The 23,181-nt window shown below is 24.8% G+C and overlaps 1 protein-coding gene across 2 annotated transcripts in view; it reads right to left on the bottom strand.

Moving 5' to 3' along the window:
• Positions 1 to 23,181, bottom strand: part of LOC129610656 (uncharacterized) — a 68,018-nt gene that overhangs the window by 36,300 nt on the left and 8,537 nt on the right. The window contains exon 2 of one of the 2 annotated variants that reach the window (XM_055523292.1): positions 2,727 to 2,854. The exons of the other annotated variant lie outside the window; for it this stretch is intronic. Within the exon in view, the coding sequence (XP_055379267.1) occupies positions 2,851 to 2,854 (4 nt within the window). The 3' untranslated portion in view covers positions 2,727 to 2,850. Of the gene's footprint in view, positions 1 to 2,726; positions 2,855 to 23,181 lie in introns of those variants that run through there. 2 annotated transcript variants of the gene reach the window in all.

Genomic DNA, 23,181 nt, shown 5'->3' with positions numbered 1-23,181 from the left:
CAGCACAAATCTAAGACAATAACGACTACCCAAGACAAGAACTCAATTAAAATTTCCCAAAAAAATTTCATTCGGCCTTTGATTGTCATAAACTGATTAAATTTCTCTTCTATTCACTATATGGAAAATATGATAATAATTAGAATCAAAAATAAAGAAAGATTTATCAAAATTTCAAAGACAGAAATGGATAATCTACTTTATAGCATGTTGGCCACCACACCCATTCCATTTTAGACCCCTTATTTTATGACCAATAAATAACTGGATAGTTAATAAAAAACTTTTCTTTCTTTTTTTTTGTTTTTTAAATTTCCACATCAAATGCAGACATTTTCCATCACATATTTACGTACGTACTTATTTAACAAACTATTCAAAACTTGTAAGCTCTAAAATATATACACATGTACATATTCACATACCATATAATTTATATATTATATAGAGGACAATATCGTACATTTATTTCAAGGTTAATTTAAATAAATTATGAAAAACTAATAAAATAATATAAACAAAAAAATAAAGATATGTAAAAGTAGATATCAGAGTTAAAAACATAGAATGTAATAAGGACAACTATAAGGATAAAAATCATGTATGTACGAGGAATGTATAAAAGAATAAAGGACAAAGGATAAAACAAAGCATGTTTACAGTAGGATTCAATATGGTTAACCCTTTTTTTTTCTTTAACATTTTTTGTTCTTGTTGCTCTACATACATACTTCATTGTCCTCTTTGATGAGAAAGAGAAAAAAATTGAGAAGAAACAAGAAAAGAATTTAAAAATACGAAAAAAACAAAAGAAAATCATACCATCCAGAAAGGGATCAAAATCAAAATGATATTTTTATCGTTTTATTAGCGGACAGAAGATGAATTTGACAATTTATTTAAAAATACAAGCGCCCCATTTCGGGATTTTTATATTATGTGAGCAAAAAGTATATATACACACATTTACACTCACATTATGTAAATTTGTGGTAGCAAATAATAGAACAAAAGAATAATATTGAAAATTTTTTATTTAAAAACAAATAAAAAACGTTTCAGTCGATTTTAATTGACTGAATTATACCCTATACGATTGTTTGGCAACTACCTGATTCTGTCAAGTCATTCCACTAAGATGTTCTGTCAAGACTTCTAAGATTTGAACTATACTGAAAAGAACCGGGTGATTAGGGCATGTTACATGTAATCGTATGCTTAATGACTGGGTGGTGGCCACGGGATGGTGTTCGCAAAACATTGCATTTGTACTAATTGGGGTGAGATGGACCTGCCGCACCGCAACTAACCATCAATAATAATTGGATGCTATTAGTTTTTGAAATATTTAAAATAATCATTTTGAGTTGTGTGGCAACTGCCCGAAAAGTTGGCCATTTTTGTCAGAAGAAGATTGAATAGCAGCTGTCCTTACATTTGAAAGCTTGTTTATGTTTGGGTTTATGGTATTTGAGTTATTGTGCGGTCGAACACACAAACACGAATAAGTATATATATATTTATACGTTTATTCCAAGTGTTTATAAACTCCACATCTCTTCAAGGTGTAGGGTATTAAAAAATCGATTTTATTGATAACATGCTCTTTTTTATCGACCTTTTTTATATCGATTATCTATGCTTTTGTTTTTAGTACATGATTCTTTTGTGTATGTGTAAGTTATTATATATGTTAAATAATTTTAAAAGTATTTTTACTGATATTATCGTATTATAAAATAAAATTTATGTTATCGTAACTCGAATTTAGTGCTTAAGAATGTATAAGTGTGTTTAGTTTCGGGCGGAATAAAAAAATGATCTGCAATTTTTAAAGAATATTTTGCTTGTAATGATTTTAAATAAGAAAGAAAAAAAATGATTATTATTTGAAAATTTAATTTAATTATTTAGGGTTCGAAGTCATTTTATATAATATAAATATGTACACACAAATTATGTAAATTACATAATTATGTAAAAAATGTAAATTAGAAATTGAAATCTTTTGTTCTCTATTACGGTCATGTGTGAAATACGTATATACAGTAAAGAAGGTATATAAAATATTCGTAATATGATAGTAATCATGAGGCTCACTTTTATAGCATAACATATATCTGTAGAGTCGAATTGGCATTGGAAGAGCAAGATTTTTAATTAAAGTTACAAATACTTTAGCTAAAATTGAAATCGTAGATACAGAGTCGAAATTTGAAAAAACTTATTATATCAAGAGATTTGATCCCGGAACTTAAAAGGAAGAAGAGAGCGAAGTGCTAGTAAAAGTTTCAGACCAATTTCGCAGTCTTAATCAGCAAGATATAATGAGCTATGAAGTATGTAAAGAAAAAATAAGAATGTCCAACAAATAACGTATAATGGAACCGAAATAAAGTTGACCGGAAGACTCACATCATATGTAGTAATAAAATTAAAATAAATTTAAATTTTACAATATATGTAATACCGTAAATACTTTAATACCGTAATTTTATATTTAACCCTATGGCTGGTACAAATGGGTACCACAACTTTTTGAAATTTAAGTTAAATCAAATATTGTGTTGTAAATTATTACAAAATTTACCCAACCGTATTTTACTCTGTATGCCTATTAAAAAATAAAGGGTCCGTTTAGAAAAGTGCTATAACGACAAGTGGTTCGAAATCGTATCAATTGTAGTGCAAATCTTGAAGAGATTCAACGTTGTTTAATCACTAATTTATCACTTTCAATTAAAATATATGCTTAATTATGTTATTATAATAAGACAATTGAACAATTTACCAAATCCTAAAATAATATCCTAAGTCAATTATAGCCAAAGTTTGTTAAAGTTTTAATCCTTACCTGGAAATATAAAAATAAATAATTTAAGTAAGTATATAAATATTAAAATTCAAAATAATAATAATAATTTGTTATTTAAAATCTAAACCAAAAAAAAATTATTACATTTTATTAGATCTAATTAAATTTACGATATTGTCTAGCCGACATAGGGGTGTGAATTTTGTTTATACATAAATAGCAATATTCCACGAATTTATTTGATCACTAAAAATTATTATTATCGTAAATATTTACTTTCTGTTATTTAATGTTCTCAAACGCAGCGACAGTCAAATTAAAATCAGTTTATAGATTTTAGTTTTAAAGTTAAGTCAATTCTTCCCCCCCCCACAATTTTAATAAAATATATGGGACATATTTCCATATTAAGCAGTTAACTCACTTTCTTTTGTAGGTAAGCAACTATAAATTTCAATTTTAAAATATCTATAAATATAGAATTTCCCATTCTTATCGACACCGTATTGAATACAATAAGAGAGGTTATGTAATGGTACCAAATTTCGCATATGAAGTTTTCGGTTGAAATGCACTTCTCCATGGTAAAGAAGCGTGAATAAGCAGAGATGTCTCAAGTTCGGCAGAATTATTAAAAATCAGTCTCAAGTTCGCCTGAACTGATTTTGATGAAAATTATATGTGGGTTTCGGAAGTCTCGGGATCGGATCTATTCACGGATCGATTACATATTTGAACATTTAATAATCTTGTGCAACACCTATCTTGTAAATTAGACAATATACGGGTTGGTTATTTACTAACCACATCAGATTTTCACAATAAGTTACAAATTTCAATCATTTAGCAAAAAATAAACGATCCGAATGTCAGATGGCGCTTTTAAAAAAAAATTTTTTTTTCGTTCAAAAATACGGTTTTATTTATTTAAAATCTATAATGGCTTATAATTCAAATATTTATTTTTTAAATTAATATTGATTTTCGTGCCATAATTTTTTTTTGATTTTTATACTCTTGTATCTTACAAAACAGTTTCATTAACATAATACGAAAAATTGGGTGAATTTTATGAAATTTTTAAGCTTTTACTTTTTAATTCTTTTATTTACTTTTCAATTTATGACTTACATGTGGGGCGGCTCTCTTATCTTTGAAGTTTTTTTAGTGCGCACTTAAATTATAAATGTTTGTTTATTAAATCGGGAGAGAGTCAAATTGAGATTAAAATTGTTTTTTGGCAAATTATTAATAGAAAAATTCAATATTCATAGTAAGAAAATGGTCTAGGTCAAATAGAATTCTGCAAAATTATTCTACAAAAAAAAAATTTAAGAGCATTTTTAGCGTATTTTTATCGAAACTTTTTGCGAAAAATAAAGTTATATGAAGTCTCCTAAGGAAATAAATACCTTAATAAATTATTTTATAAATTAACCATGGAAAATACACACTAGGATGTCGAGTCACTATATTTCAGTGACTCGGCACCCTAGTACTTATATAGCCACCCCAATGTATTTTTAGTATATGTTAAGCTTAATATTTTATGATTTTTTAGTTACAAGACGGATATAAGGGTCCCAAAACACAAATTGAATCATTCTGCGACAATTTTATTGAAAATAAAATACAAAAGTTTTATCACATCAAAATATCGCTCAATATAGAAATAGAAACACTAATGTACAAGTACTTACTTCTAAATTAATAATAAAAACTACAAAATTTAAAAAATCAATTAAAAAATTTTTTAAGCAATTAAAAAAAAAATAAACAAAATGGTATAAAAACTTTACTTTGAAAGTTTATCAAATTTCGTTTGCTGATTTTCATAATCAGAATAAATAAAATTAATTAAAAAAAAAAAATTCCTCTGTTAAACTTTTTTAACACCTCCCACACACAACACAAACTTTGAGGAGGAAAAATTTAAAGAGAAAAACATTGCTAGTTTTTCAATTAAAAATTTTTTTCGTAATTTTTCTTTTCCTTCTTTTAAATTTTTGTGAGCCAAATATAAGTTAAAAATGTACAGTAGATTCAAAAGGGTATATATATATATATATATGCATATATGAAGTGTAAATCCTTTAAAATTTTTTTTAATTCGTCGACAATTTAGTTTTCGTCTAAATTTATTTTCAAAAATCACATATATAATACACTTCGTTACTTTAACACAAATGTTACACTTCCCCCTTTTAATAAAAATATTGCATAATACATTTGATATACAAGATTTTATATATAAAAAAAATTTTAATAGACCTAACCGACTATGATAAATTACAAGAGAATCACTATGAGCCTTAAAAATTTTAACCTTTCAAGTATAAAGTGTAAGCCGTTTTACAGTAAAATCATATGAAATAGAAATTATTTAAACCCGATACATACACTAGAGTATTTATTTAAAGAGCCTTCTTAAAGAGAATTCTTGCCCCCCAATCGCATATTATATAACACCGTATATATGTGAGCATTATGCAGTTCTGCAAACCTTAGTATATTCATTCATAGTATTGACACTATTTTTTAGTCTCTCGTACTACTTATATGAGAAATTTCGGTATGTCATTGGTACGTCAATTCTATCTTTTTTCTAGCCAATGTTTATAAAAATGTGACAGTATTTTTCGATTGCATTTGAAAATTTTTAAGTTTAATGCAATTTTTTAAAAAAGTTATTGAAAAATAGTTGAACAGCAGAATGATGCTTAAGAAATGTGGTAAGGTGTAGACGTTTCACAAATTTTTTCGTAAAATCTTTGTATAACTATATCAAGATCTTTTGGGCTTTAATAACTAAGTATTTCTAAAACAAATATATAAGTTTTTGAAAATGCTTGATATAACAGACTTTAATGTATAAAAGTAATGATTAAAAATTGCATATTTTTAGGCGTAATAAAAATTTTTTTATTAGGAATCGGATATTAGGAAATAATAAAATTTGATGAATATTTAAATTAAAATGAATATATTTTAAATATTTTTAAGCAGAAAATTTTAAAATTTTTCGAATATTTTTAAAAATATTCCATGAATAACATACTGTTATTATGTATAGACATTGCTGCTTTAAAACAACACTTAATGTATAGTTTGTAATTGCAACAAACAACTTGATTAATTAAATTTGAAAATTTTATTAAAATTACTAAGAATTTTATAAGACATTGAAATCCATTAAACACAAAAAAAAAAACCAAAAACCTAATGAAAAGTACAAATATGTGCTTTGCCATTAATTCAAAAATCTCTTATAATTTTCATTATGCTCCTACATACACACATTATTTTTGTCTTAATCAAATGTACTTAAAATACGAGTAAGTATATATAAAATTTTTTTACTTTATATTCACTAATTTTATTATAGTACACACACGATAAATTGCAAAAATTTAAAAAAAACTAATAATGAAATAAAACCATCACCCCCATAATTAAATTAAATATATATATATATGAAAATTCTCAAGGATTTTTCTCTATATATGCACTAAATTTCGTGCAAAAATGCAAAATTAGCATAATTTCTATATATACAATTATGTTATACAAAATGATATAAAAGAAAAAAGAAATGAATATTAAAATAAGTCTAATATACATACATAAATTAACTATTATACTGTATATATTTGCATCATATATTAAATAAGATTATTTTTTCTCTCATTAAATTTCCTGTATGTACTTATGTATGAGATAGAAAACTATACTATGCTCTCATTGCTCTTTATATATTGTCTCTTAATTTTATATACAATTTATAATGAATTAATTCAAGTTGGATTGCATTGCATCATAATAATAATATCTTAAATAAAAATTTATTTCTATCTATGAGTTGGTTACGAAACCATTTATACTTATATAGGAATCAGGATGAAAAATACAAGAAGAAAAAAAAGCCAAAATATACAAAATTCATCAGCCCATGAACATATTTTTTACGATGCATTGCACTCTATAGAATTGTATACATATACATATATGTATATATACAATATATAAAGCAAAATTTCATGCATAATTATACAATTTTTTTTCAAGAGAATCATGTATAAAAATTAATGAAAAACTGATTATAATCCACACTTCAGTTCATAAAAAAAAATTCTGGAAATTTAATGAAATTTCAAATTAGTGTCTTGAATAATATATAGATTAATAGCAAGAAAAAAAATTTTTATATTTACAATTTTTATACACAAATGTAAGCATTTATCTATAAAATTATTTATCCTATTTGGTTTTTAGTATATTTCTTGTTAAATATACATCTGTATAACAGAAAAATTATATGATTTTATAATTTTGGGTGACTAACAGCAATATGTTTTATATATATGCATTTAAAATAATTTAAGGTTAATTGTTCACAAAATTATAATTGTGAGAAAATTAGAAATTATTAAAGAAAACGAAATTTTTCCCCCTTTCTTTTATTATTAAAAATTCTTATGTTAAATAGATATCTTATTATTTTTCATTTGCAACAATTAGGGGATCATAGTAAAAAGAAATTTGTAATTTGTATTCATAATTTGTATATTAAAAAATTATAGCTTGTATGCCTCAATAAATCGTGCTCTCAACTGTAAAGGTGATCATATCATATAATGTTTTGCTCTACTCTTACAATATATTATATGTAGACGTAAATACATACATATATCATGTTTGTATTAGAAGATTTTTATTTTATTTATATGAAATGGTAGAAAATATTGTCATCAATAGAAAAATTATAATAGAGTTAACTAAATTTTTTAAGAAATTTGGCCAATAATAAGGTGAGTATTTTGGAATATATTAAAAAAAGTTGTGTCTTTAATATGTGATTTTCATTAATAATCGACGTATGATCGAGTTCCCCAGAGACACGGCATGAATACAATTAAGAGTGCCGAAATTACTCATCCAATTATATTTATTTTTATACGATTATAAGTGAAATACTAACTTTGACTCTACCGCAAGATATCACTTATAATTAAATTTCATATCTACATCACTATATTCTAAATTAGTATTCGTGTATACCTGAGATCGCGTATCTGAGATACTAGCATTGTTATTAATTAAAATATTTCGAGTGTTTTTCATTAGCGATCATGTTTTATTTTATGACATTATAAGTAGCGTATATTTTTGAAAACAATCATCCATATTCTTTTATTCGCATCATTTGTGATGGGATCTTTATTGAAAAATATTTTGGTTTCTAGTATATAGAATTCTAAATTTCGAAATTTATTTAGAAAGGGACAGAATTTTCGAATAACAATCCATTGCGGCTAGTGATGTGACAAATACAATATGGGGGGAATATATTTTTAGTTGACTGACTAATAAAATTAGTTGTACTCATAAAATTAATAAATATTAGTTAAAACTGTGGTATGCAATTAACACTATGATTATTGAGCTCGTATTTTTTGAAATTTTCATATTTTCTTAAAATCGAACCGCAATACTTCAACATCAGCTTCTTAATTGAATTAAAATTTAATTTTAAATATTAATAAAGGAAGCATTTATAGGCATCGAATTTGATTTGGAATTTTACTTTTCGAATTTTATACATCCACATCATGTCATTTATTCGATTCTCTCTGTTTAAATATTGCATGAGTTCTTCCATATTATTAACAAATTAGGAAGCTGCTTATTTTAGAACATTATTGCTCATATTTTTTGGTAATGCAAAAAAAATTTACTATTTTTGAATAGAGGCCGTATCAAAATTCCATAACTAACATAAAAGTAAAATAAGTTCACTTTTATTTATATTTTATCAAATAAATCGCGAATTATTCAATTTATAATCGCCGATTTTGTTTTTTCTGTATATTTTTCGCTATTTCATTTTTTACTATAATTACTACAATTTTTTTTCTTCCTATTTTAATTTAGCAATTTAAAAAAAAATTGTCTATTTACGTATACTTAATGTACATACATACATACATTACCTACATTACCCTTGAACTTATAAATTTGTATAAACAATAATATTGATTAGAAGTTGAAAGGTAACCAAAAAAAAAAAAGAAAAGTCATCAAATATAAAACAAAAGCTAAAAATATTTTTTATATTTTCTCGCGTCGACGGTAGTCTAATAGTTGAGTCATATAAGTATGTACATAAAAATAAGTTAGCCATAATTTATTTTGTATGTATACCAAAAATAAATTATAAATGTTAAATTGTGCTTATAAATGTTTTAAGATATACATACGCGAGTAAATCATTTAATTGCAAACTTTAATTATTAAAAGAGATAATCAGCTACAGGTATATTGGCTACAAGTTATAATTGTTATAAATATAGAAAAGTTCAAATATACATACAACATAGGTTATATAATATTATAACTATTATACAACTACCTATATACTTCTCCAGAAAAGTTATTTTAATTTATACTTATTTATATATGGACACTTTTTTTATAATATTTTGGTACCAATTTGTTATACATATATGGCAAAGTATAAGAGAAACACAAAATAACAAAAATATACCTTTATAACAATAACAGCAAATGGTATAACAAAATAATATTGCAAAAGAAAAAATAGAAGAAGAAAAACCAAATACAAAAAAAATTTTTTTTTTAAAATTAATCAAAATGTCAGAGAGTCGGAAAAAGAACACACAAAAAAAAAAAACAAATGAATAAGTAGAAAATCATGGAATGAACGATGAAAGGCAAAACCGGGGTAACAGGGGAAAAATCTTGAATTCTTGTATATGCAAGCATATATACAGTAATGTGGTATAAAATGGGTATACGTCTATATTGTGGTAAATTTTTAACAACTTAAATTCACTACCTACCTTTTATAAAAAAAATATAAACAGTATTAAAATTAAAGAAGAGTAAAACAAACAAAAACAATAACAATAACACAACTATAAAAATAAAAGTTAAATGAATGATTCTGACAAGCACTGAACACAAGACAACAACAAAAAAACAAATGAGATTCGAATTCAACGAATGAACAAAACGAAGAGTAAAGGAATGAACTGAGTGAATAAAGTGAAGAATAAATGAATGAATGAACATTTAAAATTTATAATGCAATAGAGAAAAATGATGGTTTTTGTTTTTAAAGTTATTTTTGGAGGTAAGAAGAGGTGAATACTTGAAACTTTGTAAAAATAAACATTTTATTTTAGTGAAACAAATAAATATTACATTAAAATAAGTTTCTGGACGAGGTATAACCATAAAGTTTAAAATAAAAAAAATTATCAATATAATTTGAATATTTTTAGAATAGCATTAATAAATACCACCCCTGTTTAATTTAGAAGACCGTCATAAAACGAAATATGATCGAAATATAATGGCAACGAAGGTGATGCCAACGCAAAATATCAGCTTTCACTATCTAATTAGATTATCTAATTATGAATTTTAATTTTAAATTAAAAGTAGAATTTTACAAAAGGCGAGTGCTGCTTTATTTGAGTTTACTGCAATTATCACATAAATACAGGACTAATTACGATATTGCATACATTTAGGAGAAAATAGGAAGAAAAAAGGACAGATAGAGAAACAGACGATGTCACTCCATAAAATCTTGTTGTTTTAGGTTATGCCGCGCACTCGCACAGGGGGGAACATAATAAATAATTACGCAGTTGCAGTACTCTGTTTTCCCGGTTGTATAAATGTGCAAATCGACAACATTTTGATTCAGGAATTAATTAGATTTCTTTGATGTTAAACGGTTCCAAGCAAAATAAAACTTGTTAACACAATTGAAAAAATTTCCTTCGTATGTTTTAATAAAATAAATTCGCATATACCTCGTACCATACAACTATAGTGCATTTAATATAAAAAAAAAACATAACTGAAAAACTTACTTAATTGCCTTGCCAAAAAAAGGAAGAATATGGGGGTCAATATTTGAAGAACCACGAACTTAGAGATAGCATTAAAAGATTTAGGTCAAAATTTTTTTTTTCTGTTTTTGTTTTTTTTTTCTAAATTTTGTGTGCTTTTATTGTGTTGTTTTTTTTACAGTTAAAAAGTAAAAATAAATATTTTTCTGCTTATCATAATAGTTGAGAAGGCATAAAATATTCAAATCTTACTTAAATTTGCAATTACTATTTAGAATGAAAAATTATAAGGGAGAAGGAGAATACAATATAAATTATGTGTGTATAAGAGAGATGACAGCAAAGAGATGGCAAGATATTGGTGGAAAATAAGTATATAGATGACAGTAAATGTATAGTTAACATAAATTAATCATTTGATTGCTACTTAATTAGCACCACAAAATTAAGTATTTAAGTATCTGTTAAAATTAATGTGGTATTCAAAATGTTGTCAGATATTTTTGTTTTTTTTTATAAAATATAAAATTAGTCATTTTCTTTGTTTTGTTTAAAGGCCTTAAACTTAAACAAACACATATAAGTACATATTTTTTAAAATATTAATGGAAGCGTACAAGTAAGTACTGATAAAATGATTACAAAATTGTGTTCAAGTAATGAGATAAGAAATAATGACAAACTTAATAATAAAATTTATTTTTAGCACTATAAAATATTCGGAAATTTAAATAATACATGAAAATTAATTGGAGTTCATTGAAGTTAATTATGGTAACTGCTTATATATTTAATTTGTTAAGTATTTAAAGTAGGAAATAAATTAGAGAAACAACTCCCGTGATTAGAGCAACATTAGACATAAGTCAAATTCTATCAAAAAATTTTTTTAAGCAATATCCTGTGCCAATTGCGCGTTGAACGCAAGAATGTGAGCAGATGAACTGAGAATTTTGATATAAATTCAATTTCTATATTTAATTTGGTCTCCTGAATAATTTGAAAATTGTGACTTAAGATAGTTCTGCTCTAGACAGACGAACTATTCTTTCCTATGTACATTTCCATTTTTTACATTTGAAACTTTCTAATTCAGTAATATCAAAAATTACGTCCGATGCGTACGCTAATCTGGAATTTTAAAGCTGCGGTGAATTTATATAAATGTAACAGAGTTTTCTGTGCAACAAAGCCCATCATAACGTTCCCAATTTATAACACAAGGCTCGGATATCCTTACAAAATTTTTGCATGGCTGGTGTTTCTGTTCAATAATTGCGTTCTGAGTAGATTATTAATAAGAAATTAAAACCAATACAGAAGACTACATATTCTTAAATGCAAAAAAAATTTTTAAGGCACATATGGTTACTCTAACATGTTTATAAACAAGGAAGTGTTAACATATTCGAATTATCATCTTTAAAATAATAAAAAACGGAAAACTTTCATCAGCATTGTATTCTACAATATATGTAAATAAATGTATAGTGTTATAGTCAGTAATAAAGTAGATACTGTTATACAAGTACATAATATTTGTATGTAAGTATATCTACAAAAATAACCTAATTTTTATCAATTGTGGTTTTTTTTTTTCTCATTTTATTGTTATATTTAAGTATTCTTAATGATTTATTTTAAATTTATAATAATAATAATATTTATGTTATATCATATTACAAATGTATACTTGTTGTTCCTTATATTTATTTGTATGTAAAAATATATATTTATAATATAATAAAAAGAAAACCAATAATAAACAACAGGGTTCATTTACAATAATATTATACATGTAAGTATGTATGTATGTATAACAGTTCATATCGCGAAAAAATTTCTTTGCAGTTATGTAAACAAGTAGCACGCGATTTAATTATTTTCTTATGATATTGTTCTCCACATATACTCTTATACTTACTCGTATAAAAGTATGTGTATAATATTATAATGGCTATATAACAATAAAAACTCCACGCTCATTTATTTGTTTTTTTTTTTTTTTTGTTCTGTTATTAGTTTGTTTGTTTTTTCTATAAGGGAAGTGAAGATATACAATTTTTATATACATATGTATAATTATTTTGTGAAGTGAGTATAACAAACCGAGTGAATGTCAACACAATGAATAATATTTTTGTCAATCAAATTTTATAATTTCTTTGTCAAAAATTAAATTGAAATTTTTTTAATATATTTATATATGCAAAAGTAAGAAAAAATTGTGGTTTTATAATTGATTGTAAAACAGTTGAAATACTAAAGCTAAGTAAAAGAGTAATTGAGAGACCCTAATTTCTTGCATTGGTTTGTGTTCATAATAAAAAGGTGTAAATTTTTAATAAACCATACTTCAATCTTCGTAATGGTACCTATACGCAATTAGACAAGAAAATTGGCAAATAAATTTGCCACAAAAATTATACAAAAATTGTAATTCTTCACCTTGAATTATTGTTCGTTACGTAGGCGTGTCCCTTACCCGACATGTTATGCTCCAAAATTTCAGTCAAATATTCTTCAAATTTAGAAATTGTCAAAAAAAAGAACACCTTAAAATTGTTCACTCTGTATTAATAAAAACTGCGGATAGGGTTATCAGTAGGCACACTGTATTTTTTTTTGTGCGTAAATAAAATTTAATATTTTTTATATACTTAAACCGTAACTATACAAGTACATATTTAAATTCAATTGATGACTATTTATTTTATAAAATATAAAAATTACTATTATTTACTTGTAGAAAATAAAATTAAATTTAATAAGAACAGAGTAATGGGAATAATTAGGTTAAATAATACAAAAAAAAAATCATAAAGGAGAAAATAACCATAAAAATTTGGCGTTGATGAAAAAGAACCGATTTTAATCTACAATATTCTCACCTTGAAATCACCCATCAAAAATCGATACTTTTCGAATTTAATGTGATGAAAATTTCCATATTTTTTTGTTAAGATTTTATTGGGTAATATTCATATTAAGAACATTATCATAAATTGGTTGTACTTAGAATTTATTTTTGATTATAAGACAAAACTCTATACAGTACCGTTTAATTCACTTGGTCAATTTAGAAATGAAATCATATTAAGAATACAAATTGCCTTCGGTAGTAGTAAATTGCCTACTAAAAATTGTCGAATATTCTATTGTTCCGCATATACCCAGATTTACGGGACATTATGTACCAAAAAATAAAAATAAATTAATGTAAACCATCAAATGTGTTTCACTATAAATAAACTTTTCAACAAAAAATTCATCACCTACTCAATTCTCCACAATACTAACTGCACCCACCTCATAAATTTTACGAAAATTGAAAATTTTTACAGAAAAGAAGCAACTTTTGTTTGAAATTTTTGTAATCGAGTGCTATATCAGATTTCTGTATCAAATCTGATTTGATTTATCTCTCATTATAATCACATTAAATATAATTTTAGTTCTTATACCATTCTTTTTGTACTAATACTTCTCTTAATTACCTACATACATCTGCCCAATATCAAGTCTTCTCATACCCACTCATTAATTTCATAAAATTGTATGCCTTAATTTTAGAAATTTTATCTAAACTGTAATCACTATCTTCTTAAAGTATATTAATGCTATACAGAACATAATTACAATTACTATGCAATTAAATACATTTATACATACACACATTCTAATTATTAACTTCAAAATATGCATACATACGCGTATTTAAATACAATATTGAAATAAATTTAGAGGAGCTAAAAAAAAAGAGTCAGTTTTCAAGTTAAAAAAAAAACCAGAAAAAATGTTTTTTTTTTACCATCATCACATTAGACTTAACATCTAGGTTATAAACATAGGTACACAACATTTAAATATTGCGACTCTTGCAAATAGTTAAAAAAATAAAGATACTTAAGAAAAAATTAAAAACAGAAACCAAAACCAAAAATATAACTATGATATTAACCATAATTACCGCTATATAATCATGAAAGTGTCAAAAAAAAAAAAAAAAATTAAAAAAAAAAATTCTCGAAGAACACAAGCCTAAACAACACATAAAAAAATAGTGTAGAAAACAAATTAAAATGAAAAAAAAAAGTGGCAAATACAAAAAATCAGAATGAAATACGAATTTACTGGAATGAATCGGGGTCATTTAGTGTTATTCGCTTACGACGATGGTTATTTTTTATTTTTAATATTACTTATGATTTTTTTTTATTCTTCTCATTTTTCAGAAATTAAAAATGTGTACCGAATAGCAAAGAGAAAATCCTTGAATGAATTTTCTAAAGTACAATAACGTCTGTATATACAAATGAATATATGTATGTATGTGTGAATGTGAGAATGTATAAAATTTTTCATAATTAAATGTTAAAATGATAGTTACAAATTCTTATTTAATAATTTTCGCTCTTAAATAGAATGTTAAAAATATAAGCAAATTTATCTTACCGTAATTTAAACTACAAGTGAATAAAAAAAATGTTTGGTATCTTAAACAGCTATGCGGTACTTAAATTTTTACTAGATATTAACTTTCTAGAACCGATTGGAAGAGCCGGCTTTTAGTACTATCAGTATAAGTAAGGAAGGAAGAGGCAGCTTCACGCGAACACTAAAAAATTAATTTACACAAAATGTTGCAATCCCCAGAATTTATGCAACATCTCTTATCTCAAAAGTTCCTTAGCAGTTCTGTTGCCAAATGGGTCTTCCTGGCTCCGGAACTGAAATCTATTTAAAAAAAATTGCTTCTCTTACGAAATCAAATGTACAAGATATTGTAGAATATATGGTGTAAGTTTTCTATTGCTCATCATTTTGCCGTAAAATTTAACAAAAGTTTGAAGAAGCGATGCTGCATTTTATGTCAAATTTTTTATTTAAAAAGCAATGTTTTGTGTACTATTTTTTTATTACCGACCACAACACTTGGATTTAGTATGATTTCTCCCTCTCAGTATATTATTAAATACTCGTCGTAATACAACCACTCCTTGATAGTCCAACTTTCATTGTTTCAACGCAAAGCCCCTCGTGGCAGAAAAAGAAATTAAATACAACAGACTTTATTAAAATTTAATTAAAATCTAAAAAAAATTTCCTAAATGTAGCCCAAAAAATCCGTTTTAATAAATTTATTTAGGTATACACGTACTAATTGAAGCATAATATTTATCTTATATAAAATTTTGTATTCCTACTGCACAATAGTTACAACTTCGTCACCTGCAACGCTTACTATTATACCTACTGTCAAATACTACTGTCAAATCTACTGCATGTTATATATCTACTAGTATCCCCAAACTGTTAAATAATCACACATGAAATATTTGAATTTGATTGTTGAATGAGGTCTCTTTTAAGACCCTTTTATTATATGATTGCATGTGGAGCATTATTGATCTCAAACTTGTGTATTTAAAATAGTTACATCTCTATATATACTTATATTAAATCTATACATCTACATATTTAGTAAAAAAAACTATAATATTAATTATAATTTTCTAGTATTTTAATTCTCATTCATCAATCATAATTGCTAAAAAAAATAATTTTCTTATACATATTAATTTTAGTTAAAGTTTTTGTAATTATAGAAATACCTACATATATGCATGACAAGACGTGTTACGGTTGAGGTGATTTTAAGACCTTAAAAAAAAATTATAATTCTTTTTTGTTTTCATTTAAATTTTTTTAATTTTTCTTACTCTAATAATAATAATGATTGTCATCTTTTTAGACTTTGGTTACTAATTATCTATATCAATCGGATAAGGTATGCAAAATAATATTCAAATGTCAAACAGTACGATGAGCGGCGTATTTAGTATACTCACATGTATGTGCATTGCATGCTAGTTGTGTTGTTATAATTTTTTATATTCTCTTCTCTATATTTTTCTATTGTGTATGTATACTGTACTCTCTGTGTTCAGGTAAGTATTCATCATATATACTTATTAAGATGATAGCTGTTTTTTAATACACTTGTCATGTTGTATGATAATTTTTCATGTGTAAACATGAAATGCCCTTGATTTCTATCAATGTTAAATAGGAGTTCATTTTATTATTTTTTCTCTTTTATGTTCTTTTTTATATTATTTTCTATGTTTTTCTTTTTTTAATTTTAATATCATAATTCTTTTATTCATTTTTTATTTATTTTTTTTGCTTTTTCTTTCTTTTTTCGGAATTGCATATTAGTTATTATTGGAATAAAATAATAGTGAAAAAAAACTGCTATTTAATGCAGAAAAGAGAAAAAAATAGATAAATGAAAGTCAGCAAGCAAAAAAAAAAAAAATGGCAAAGAACTCAAAAATTAAAACGAATTTGCATTTAAATTAAAAGAGAATAATATGAATATTAAAATAAAAATATGAAAAAAAAAATATGAAATTATGATGAAGATATTTTAGAAAATTAGATTTAAAAAAAATGTAAAAAACATTGTATAGGCAAATGTACATAATTGTATGTATATGTATGTATGTTTTGTGTATACTATATATATTAAAACAATAATTATTCCTTTTCTGTTTGTATCTATTTCCTTTGCCTATCCTATACACAGAAGGACACGTTTACAATAGAGAAGTGACAATTCTCTTTAACGATTGTTTTTTAATGACTTTTAAAGAGAGAGAGAAGAGATAATTCTCTTTAATGATTGCCATTCAATGACATTTGACATAACATTAAAATATAACAGGATTCCACCTTGGTGCGTTGGGGTGGGGTGACAAATTCTCTAAGAGACTTTGTTTTAGCAACAGCAAACAGAATTTAATGGTAGAATTTAAGATGGAAAAATAAAAGAGTAGTGACAATTCCATTTTAACGATTGTCGTTTTATAACATTTGGCAGTACGTTAAAATATAACAGTTTATTTCAAAATAAAGATCCATTTTGACGTTATTTCGCCTTGACCATAGGTCACAGAAGAGTACTCCAGGCCCTAAGTATATTGTATACTTAGTTTATTCTATACTCCAAGTTCAGACTATATTTAGTAGGAAGGCATAATAAATCCAACTAGTAATAGTTTGAGGTGCATAAGTATCATTATAATCTTCAAAATTAATATATAGCATATTATTTACGTTAATATATTAATATGAATTCCAATTCATATTTACAGTAAAAAGCTCTTTCCCATAAAAGATATTTAATGACCGCTATACTTAGTCAATAATCTTATTGTAATGTGAAAATAATAATAATTACCATATTAAATACATACACATATATACAGTCGAATCCAAAGATATTAAATTCACCCGAAAGCAAAACTCTTTTATAAGCAAAATGAAATTTATTCATAATTTACACTCCTATCGGCGGGTTCTGCTACCCTACTCGGTTCGCTTAAAATCTACACTCCAATAAACACATCTGTTACTGGCAAAATTCTTTTATAACACAAATAAATTTGCCATATTACTGAAATGTAATCTTTTTTTTATTGTGGTCCTTTTGTAAGCACAACAGAATTTTCAATACAAAATTTTTCTTAATTTCACATAAAACTCAATTCAGTTATTAGAGTTGTCATAAATTAAAGTCTAATAAGCTTAAACGAAATTATTTACTCGAAATGCCATTCGCTTATCTCTTTGAAATTTTTGTCAAATTACGGCACTTCAGTAGAAAACTACGGCAGTTTCCATAAACGAGTTATATTCAAGAAATGTGAATACAAACAACGAAAATCATGCAAAATTTAAATGTGCTTAAATAAGCAGATCCTGACTGTATATATATATGAATATGTATTGCTATATTAGCTTAAAACATCTAGTAGCAAATACATGGACTCGTAATTTATATATGAATTTATTACATAATAATAATGATATCATTTCATATCTAAATATTTAAAATGTTGTTGATTTAATCTGTTAGTAATTCACACATTTTATTGAATTTTGTAGTATAAGTAAAAGAATATTAAAATAATTTTTATTAGATAATGCATGTTAAGTATCATAAAAAAATATATATATAAGAAAAACATGTGGTTAGTAAGTTCAAATTACTATAGATCAAATTGCTATAAATTTCTAAATAGTTTTAGATGATTCTGACATTTTTGCTCATATATTTTGCAAAATGTACAAAAAAAACAACTACTATAAAACAAAAGAATTTTTTAAAGTTTTTAAAAGTAATTATTAATGATTACATCAGATAGTATTGTTCTTCACTTAAGTTACTCACAATTTTTAAATTCTTAGTAAGTGATGAGAACAAAAAAAAAACTTAAGTCTTAAAACTCAATTTAATTATATTTAAAAAAAAATATTGAATTACTCATGACAAAAAATAACCAACACTAACAAAATATTTGACCATATAGACAAGTACACATTTATTCAGAAACTCCAACTTATATTACAAACCTTTCAAATACAAGTGAATTATACTTTAAAATTCTCAAATTAAAATATTTACAAGGCACCAACGCTGGACTACTGAACTTTTTTTGTTTCAAATTTCAAATAACAAATAAATACAATGGACGGTATAAGAAAATTTCAAAACATCATAAGTAGTGCTAATTAATGAATTTAACACAGTATTTAAGCTGTAACGAATACTAATACTCCCTCTATATACTTTAAATAATTAAACAAAAACTATTTACTTACAGTGTCGAGCTTTTAACAAATTTTAAATCTAAAGTTTGAGATAATTTTAAATCAGCTTGTGTAAAAATTAATCTGATTTACTTATTTAAAATAGAAATTAAAATCAATTGAAATGAAAATTCTGGTATTTTCTTTAACAAAAAAATATTTATACTTATTAGGAGTTTGAGGGGACTTATTAGGATTTGAAGGGACTAATAAGCAAGTGTTACGAAAATAAATTCCATCTTCTACTATAAAATAATTTAAGGATAGGGTAAAATTGCTTAAAAATTTCTTTTACTCTTAATATTAAAGCAAAAAAGAATATTACATTGCCTAGAAGTATGCAATTTTTTTCAATTTTCAAATTTCAATATTTTTCAATTTTTCATAATGCTGAAGTGAAATATGGCAATATTTTCAATTAAAAAATTATCAAAATTTCCAAAAATTTTAAAAATAAAGCAAAATTTTTAATTTAACTTTGAATTATTTGCCTTAATTAATATTAAGTATATTTATTTAATTTCATTCAAGTATTTAAATAATAATAATATTTGAACTTTATATAATTTAAAATTATTTTTCGTTAATGAATTGTAAATTTACATTATAGCATGATCTTATTATTAATATTATATTGCATGCACTTTAACATAAATACTTTAATAAACAAATTTAAAAATCGCAAATTGAATTTTAAAATCAATAAAATTAAAATTTAAAATAATTTATAAATAAATATACTTAAGTATATTAATTAAATTATGTAATTATATGGTTAATATTTAAGATAGATGAATAAATACAACAAAATAATTAGTGACAGTAATCCTTAAGTATTGTTTAAAAAAAAACGCAAACTATGACATTGTATCACGTTCCGTATTGTACTTTTCAAAAATGTGACAGTATATTTGGTGAGAATAGAGTAATTTCTATAATATTTACTGTCAAACAAGGTCTGGTGCCAACAGTATTTACATAAGTATGTTTATGTATATGTACGAGTAAATGTTAGATTTTGTCGTATATTATATGTAAGCAGTAACTAAAACGCACCACACATTTTAAGCCAAGGTACATACATACCGCAAATAGACAAAAATTTATAATATTCTTAATATTGGCGCTAGAATCACTTTTAACAAGAGAACCCACATTAATTTTATATTAGAACACGGATATTTTAGAGTAACGAAAATTTGAAAATATTTGCGTTATAACGAAAAATTATGATGACGTTACGTTATACTTTTTCCGTTGTTCTTTCAAATACACTGCTATCAAACATAATTGCATTATTAAACTTAATAGCATTATCACTTTAAGTAAATATATACAAATAACTTATCATGCACATCACACACACATACTAATATACATACAGACAAACACGTATTGCAAACGAAAATATTTACATTTTATTTTTTTGGTACTAAAGAATTTTGCTTTTTTAGCTTATATTTTTTGCTCTTTTCATCCCTTTTCATCTCTTTTTCTTTTTATTCTTTCTTATTTTATTTTATTCCGTCGTCATTAACTCATTTACTCATTACTCTATATTCATTTTGATTTTTGTTATTATATTTTCTGCTCTCTTTAGATAAAATATTTATTTCCTGTATGATTTGAGAGTGTCACACAAACATATAATGAAATCCTATATACAAATATTAGTATATTATGTGTAAGTATGTACAAGTATACCAACATAGAAGACTTTAATGATTAATTATGTTTTTTCGACATATTTGAAGCTATTATTTCTTTTAATTAATATATATATATGTACATACATGATATACTTACATATTTATACTTAAATACTTGAATAATAAATTTTGTTTTTTACTTAAATTATTCAATATTTTGCTCTTTTAATGTATATAATGAATAAAATACAGTATTAATGAAAGTACGTAAGTATATCAAAAGATTTTTGTAGTAAGTAAATCAAGAAAAATTTCTAAGGATAGAGGGTGTTAGGGGTTAGTTCATACCCAGAATTTAAGCATATCGAAATGAATACTCAAATTAAAATACCTTACATTTATGTGGGGCCAGGTGTTCCTTTTAAATTGTTAAGTAACCGAAGCTGCAAAATTGTAGTAAGTATTGTAACACTATATTTGTAAATCCAATTCAGTAATTACTTACAGATCATAAACTGAATTGTGTAACAATATAAGCTTTTACTAACTTCAATTTTGAATTCAGGATGAGTTATATTTTGGATAGTTACATCCAAAAATGTTCAGAGTTATTGAATTCAACATTCTCAAAGATGAATGAAAATCTGGTTATCCTGATAAAATACTTAGTATACATGAAAATTAAGACGCAAATGTACAGAAGTAAGCATATGTGAACTTTAAATTCAATCAATACTAAGCTGTAGAAATCTAAAAACTTATGATCCACGAATAAGAATGGTCAAAAAACAAAATTTTATAGAAGAAAATTTATGAAAAATGGTATACCCTATACTACATATTTAAAATTTATATACGTATATCTACTATACATACACATATATAGTTTCCTCAATAATGCTAATAACGTATGATCGTAAATGTTTTATATGTTAATTTAAAGATTTATTTATAACCAAGTAAGTCAAAAATTTCTTGATAAATTTGATTATTTTACATGCGGTGAATGATAAAAATAGATTTTTCTCTAGAGTAAAAAAAATTTTTTTTTCTTCAAAATAATTAATTAATAAAAGTATAAAAATTATACTAAGTGATTTAATGGCTTGATTTCATAGGTTAAGAGTTTAAAATGAATATGTAGTTTATATATGTAAGATTAATTGAATGAAATTGACTGAAAGGGAAATCATAATTTGCATTTGTTCAAAAAAATAATAAGAATTTAAAAAAAAATATTATAATTAATAGTTTTATCACAATATTTTAAATAGCCAAGCACATATTTAAGATTTAGAGATTTTAAAATACAGTAAATCCTCGCATAAATTCACCTTTACATAGAAAAATTCAATATACATAATATGGCTGCCTATACACTCGGCAAGAGAAGAGGAATACTGAGAAAGTACATACTTACTCCCGGCAGAGTCTGCTAGATCTTTTAATTTACTCGAATTCATCAGGAGGGTGAGTTCCGAAAGGGAGTTGTAGAGGCGCTTTCCGCAACTAATGGGTAAGTACAATAATAAATCCTTATATGTTGGTCGCGGCGCATTGCCAGCTGCAATATACAATTTACAACCCGAAATTGAAAAGTTAATTTTTCTTATATAAAAATTAAGTATGAATCTAACTTTGAGTCATTTCGTTTAAAATCGTAAATTTTCGGTTTCAAAAACATTTTGAAGCGAGAGATTACTGTAATAAAGAGATTGTACTTACAGGAAACAAGAGAAATTAATGCGGTTTTAATTTATACATTTATATTGACAATAATTTATTTATTACTTATGTGACAAAATATAGTGTGCGTCAGGGGACAAGTAAGAAACATATATAAAGCAGTAAATAAAAAACATGAAACATGTGATAAAATAAGTACATAAATTGATACAAGTTAATCAAACCAACTCTTACTCACCACAAATTCAATAAATCAACACCTATACTAACTACATAATTAAATAGAATATTAATTGATGCGAAAATAATACTTAACTACTTAATAGACTTAGGATTTTGAACACAAATACTATGGAATACGAAGAGAACCATACAAGTATATTTACTCATTCACTTATTTAAAAAAAAACACGCGATTTATTTGCATGCATATATTCTCTTCTCTGAAATTCTCTTTATATCAATGCTGTAACGTCACTCCAGGGGAGCC

This window comes from Condylostylus longicornis, unplaced genomic scaffold, assembly GCF_029603195.1.
Source record: "Condylostylus longicornis isolate FDR11 unplaced genomic scaffold, ASM2960319v2 ptg000046l, whole genome shotgun sequence".
NCBI lineage: Eukaryota > Metazoa > Arthropoda > Insecta > Diptera > Dolichopodidae > Condylostylus > Condylostylus longicornis.
This window is presented reverse-complemented; position numbering and strand designations above follow the sequence as displayed.